This window comes from Octopus sinensis, unplaced genomic scaffold (genome assembly GCF_006345805.1).
Source record: "Octopus sinensis unplaced genomic scaffold, ASM634580v1 Contig14967, whole genome shotgun sequence".
Classification (NCBI taxonomy): Eukaryota; Metazoa; Mollusca; class Cephalopoda; order Octopoda; family Octopodidae; genus Octopus; species Octopus sinensis.
The window spans coordinates 57,115-62,016 of NW_021833451.1; the positions used below are offsets into that span (position 1 = coordinate 57,115).

Sequence of the window (4,902 nt, forward strand, 5' to 3'; positions counted from 1 at the left end):
TGGGTACAAGGACAAGTTGAAAGGTTTTTTTAAAGCTATTAGTTTTTATAACCGATATTGCACGAATACATCATTATTTGGGTGTAAAGACATTTATCAGTTCTAACGATTTTAATTTATTTTTTTCTTTCCCCTAATTTGCACTTTAAATCCCTTTGAAAATATTTTCTCTGTCAGGAAATATTAGTTATAAAGCATAAGCTCAAGATGAAGCCGACAATTTTATTATGTCCGAAACTGGCATCCACAAGGCGACCCTCTTGGGCCCCTTTATTCTCACTCGGGGTTGATCACATTGCCCGCCATTTGTCCTCCGAGGTAAACATTTGGTCCTCGATGATGTTACTCTCGGCGGGACTTTGGAGACCGTCAGGAAGGATATGGAAAAAATTATTTCTGGTTTTGCGTCTATTGGACTCGCTTTGAATGGATCCAAATCCGAGCTTATATGCTTGTCTGCGAGCCCTTCGGAATTCAAATTAATTTTTTCGACCTTATCTCGCCATATTGAAGGCCTGGGCATCACCCAGCTTGATGACCTCATCATTCTGGGTTTCCAATCAATAGCAAGGCTACTAAGAAGGCTTTATATGGCAGGCTCGAAGAATTGGAAACTTTAATCTCCCGCATTTCCAAACTCGAATCCCATTTAGGCCTTTTCTTGCTAAAGAACTATCTCTTCATACCGAGGCTAACTTATCTCTTGCGCTCATCGCCGTGCTTTCTCGAACAAAATCACTTATTTCGTCTCGACAACATGGTCTCCGAAGCTCTTGAACTCCTCGTAAATATCAAATTCAAACCTTCAGACATGCGACGGGTTAATTTACCTATTCGTTACGGGGACATCGGCATTCGTTCTTGTGTTGATTTATCCCTCCCATGTTACCTTTCCTCGTTGTCTGCCCTGCTACTTCCTTCAACTCTGTTCTCTTCCCCTTCCCTGAAAGCCCGAGTTGTTGGAATATGCGGCGGGTGTCAACATGTGGATTTCTCGTGGGCTTAAAATCCCGGACGTCCCCTCAGTTCAAAAGAACTGGGATGAGATACATTGTTTGCATACACTCGAAGATATCCGCCTACGTGCTGACCAGTTTCAGTTGGCAAGCATCAATTGTGCCTGTCAACCCCACTCGGCCGATTGGCTTGACGCTTTGCCGATTTCCTCTGCTGGAATGTTGCTGGACGACGAATCTGTCCGCATCGGAATCTGTTTACGGCTTGGCATAGAGATTTGCCTGCCACATCAGTGCAGATGCGGAAAGGTCATTGACAGGAGAGGGCTACACCCCTCTCTTGTCGCCTCAGTACCGGCCGTATACCCAGACATGCCGCCTTGAATGATATTGTCAAGCGCGCGCTCAACGCCGCTGGATTCCCTTCGGTCCTAGAGCCGGTTGGTTTAGACCGTGGCGACGGAAAACGTCCCGACGGGTCCACGCTATTCCCGTTCAAGGGGGGACTCGCTCTCGTTTGGGACGTGACCTGTGTCGACTCGTTTTCCTCGTCATCTCTCATGGACTCTGCCTCCCGTCCTGGCTCAGCCTCCGCACATGCCGAAACAAAAAAAATAACAAAGTATGCCTCATTGGAGAACACCTGCCTTTTCGTCCCCCTGGCTTTCGAAACGAGCGGGATAATCGGCCCAAAAGCTCTTGAGTTCCTTTCGGAAATCGGCTTGATGATCTCAAGGAAGAGTCACGAGAGACGTGAGTCTAGTTGGCTTTTTCAGCGCATTTCGCTCGCGATATTGCGCGGAAACTGCCTATCTATTCGCGCGTCCTCTCAATCAAAGAATTAACATCATAAATTTACTTAATTAACAATTATTTAAAAAAAAAACTAAAAATTTCAAAAAAAAAAAAAAATTAAAGAACTTGATTTCGGATTAATTTGCTGAAATAAGCCGAGAACATTGTGATTTTTTCTATTGGAAAATGCTTGGTTATATTTGTATGTCTGAGAAAAGAGAAAAAAAATTAATAAATAAGAGTTCTTTTTTTTAATAAAGTGAATCAATTTATGATAATTATGTATATTTAATTAGCAGCAGAGGATAGGATGGAATGGCAATTCCCACGCAAGATGGCTATTTATAGGCGTTGGAAAAGCCATGTCCGTTCCCGATGATCATTTCTTCTTCTGCTTGCCAAATCCGCCAGTTTAATAAGGAATTTTTAGTTCTGGGGCCGAGGACTCCCGATGTCTCCACTTCGATCGCGGCAAAGATGTGGCGGTGAGATAATGCACTGTATTTCTTGATTTTTAGCGTTTCGGCCAGGTTGGCTGCGGAGCCCGGCTCTGAAGCCGACGACAAGATGTTCCCGGCGGAAAAGGTATCCGTGCAAGTGGCGTCCCAGATGAGAGACTTGCCATTTTCAAATGGGAAGGTCGTTAGACCATCAGGACGTTTACCATCCCCCCGAGCCAGCCCGACCGGTTCCAGCTATGAAGGGAATCCGGCAGTTTCCAGAGTCCGCTTGACTATGTCGTTCAGAGCCGTATGTCGAGGGAAGCGTCCGGGACTTCTTTGGCACGATAACGGGTGCAATCCAAAGGGGTCAACGGTCGATCCACAGCGACACCGATGTTCCCGGCATACGTTCAGACCTAGGCGCATTGATATGTCGATCCTCAGGCAATCATCGTCCAATAAGGTTCCAATAGAACCCATTGGGATGGCGGTCAACCAAGCCCAGGAAAAATTTTAATATGATCAATTATGTTTTATTATGTATAAATGTTGGGGCATATACATTTTTGATGGAAAGCATTGAGTATCAAATAATTGTGCGTATCAAATAATTGTGCTATAATAAGTTTAGACACAATATATTGCAAAAAATGAAAGAACAATTCTTTAAATGGGAGTCACATCCTGGAAAATTTAAAACAATTTTGTACAGACATGGCATGAATTATCAGAGGAAACAATAGTCTTACTGTTGATTGAAAAAAAACTCGAAGTCCTACCTGACTTGCCAGAAGAGTCGGTTTAATTACAGCAATACAGGTAGGATAAATGTCGGTGTAGTTGTTTTAAATGGATAAGAAATTAAATATTTGAATAAAACTACATTGGTTCCATAATAAAGAGTAAAAATAAGTTAAAAAAAACAGATTACAAAAATGAAAAATCAATGTTCACATTCCTTAGTGAGGCAAAGTTTCGACAATAGCCCTGAAAGCTGAATTTCCGAGTCGAGTCCTACCGAAGACAGCCTAAGTTGTTGTAATCCAATCTCCTTCATAAACATGACTTGAATTGCCTCCTTCAAACCGGAATGTATTTTGCAGACTTTAAACAACATGGATATTATGTCCTGTCCAGAATAGCCCATTTCCAGGAATTTGTAGAGAATCCGTTCAGCCTCGTCTATTCGTCCAGACACACAGGCATCCAACATTTCCTTGACCAGACTAGGTCGAGGCTCATCACAAATCTGCCATGTCATCACAACACCACCGAAAAGACGTTATCGGCTGTGACATCGGCCAGACCAATCACGGTAGACTGGAGGTTGTTGATCGCATTCCTCATATCTCCATCCGCACAAAAAACCAGAGCTCGGAGACCTTCCTGGTCGTAGCAAACCTTTTCCCTTTCTGCCACTCCTTGGACGCATTGATACACCTCATCGTCCAACATTCTGGTAAAGCGGACGATGGCACAACGTGACTGGATTGGCTCTAATTTAATAATCCTTTCACGCATGCCGATCAGTTTGCTCGAGTCGTTGCAAGCAAAGAAGAACCGAGTGTGGTGTGAGTTTATTTCCATTGTTCGGCGAAGGGCCTGTTGGGCAGAACTTGTTATACTGTCAGACTCGTCCAGGATTATCATTTTATGTAAGTTTTCTGGTAAATTTACTTTTTTCTGTGCAAAATCCTTGATTTTGTTCCTCACAACATCAATCCCTCTAAAAATAAAATACTACAGTACCGTTCATGAGACGCGTTTAATTCAAGGACGGCTTGGCTAAACAAATCTCCCAGTAACTCCCGAGCCATGCACAAAATGCTTGTTGTCTTTCCTGTCCCCGGAGGTCCCTTTAAAAATTATTGAATATTGCGTATTACAGAAATTATAAGGTTTGGAATATTCCCGGATTGAGCAAAATTTTGAAATGATCAATGGCTTCTTTATTACCAATTACATCCTCAAGTTTTTGAGGTCGATACTTCTCTACCCTTATTCGTAAAAATGGCACCACCAACCATGGGATTTTCATTTGAATTATACAATTAATTTTTTTTATAAAATTAGAACTTATTACAAACCTAATCATCCAAAAAACTGTTGTTGAATTACCTAATTTTGAAAAAAGCAATTTACGTCTTCCGGGCTCAGAAGTTTGACTTGGAACTTCATTGGGGTCGGTTTACACTTTGGAAAAGTCAATATTTTTGGTGATTGCTCTTCCGATGCTCCTCATGTCTGACTGACGCAACAATAAATCGTTACTTATGTTCCCAAACAACACGTCTCACGTTTTTCAATTTCTTTGTTTAAAATCGAGATTTCGGTTGTCATATCAGTAATTTATCATGTCTCCCATAACTACAATACTCTCAAAGGAAAGTGGAACGAATTTAGATAGACTCCTTTTTGCTGCATCTCCTGCTGTCGCGGTGGCCTAGAGAAAGAAAATTTTCAATTTTTCGTCGGTGGTTTCTTCAATATTAAAATTTTGCAATTTTGGATTACATAATAAATCATTTCATTTTCGTATTGTTTAAGTGAATTAAATTAGAGAACAATATTTTTCATTGATTTACTGTAATATAATTGTAAGTGACAAATCCATTTAAAATTAATATTACATTTTTTGCAATATAAGTATATTTATTTCAAATAATATACGAATTAAATATCGATTCGGCGACTATAAATTTGTGCGC

At 41.2% G+C, this 4,902-nt stretch overlaps 1 protein-coding gene across 1 annotated transcript; it reads right to left on the minus strand.

The window, feature by feature from the left end:
• Positions 1-3,137: 3,137 nt before the first annotated feature.
• LOC115230219 (replication factor C subunit 2-like) lies at positions 3,138-4,232 on the minus strand. The gene is given in 5 exon segments (XM_029800434.1): positions 3,138-3,443; positions 3,476-3,922; positions 3,925-4,050; positions 4,081-4,115; positions 4,118-4,232. Coding segments are annotated over 5 exon segments (1,029 nt in total).
• Positions 4,233-4,902: the final 670 nt, after the last annotated feature.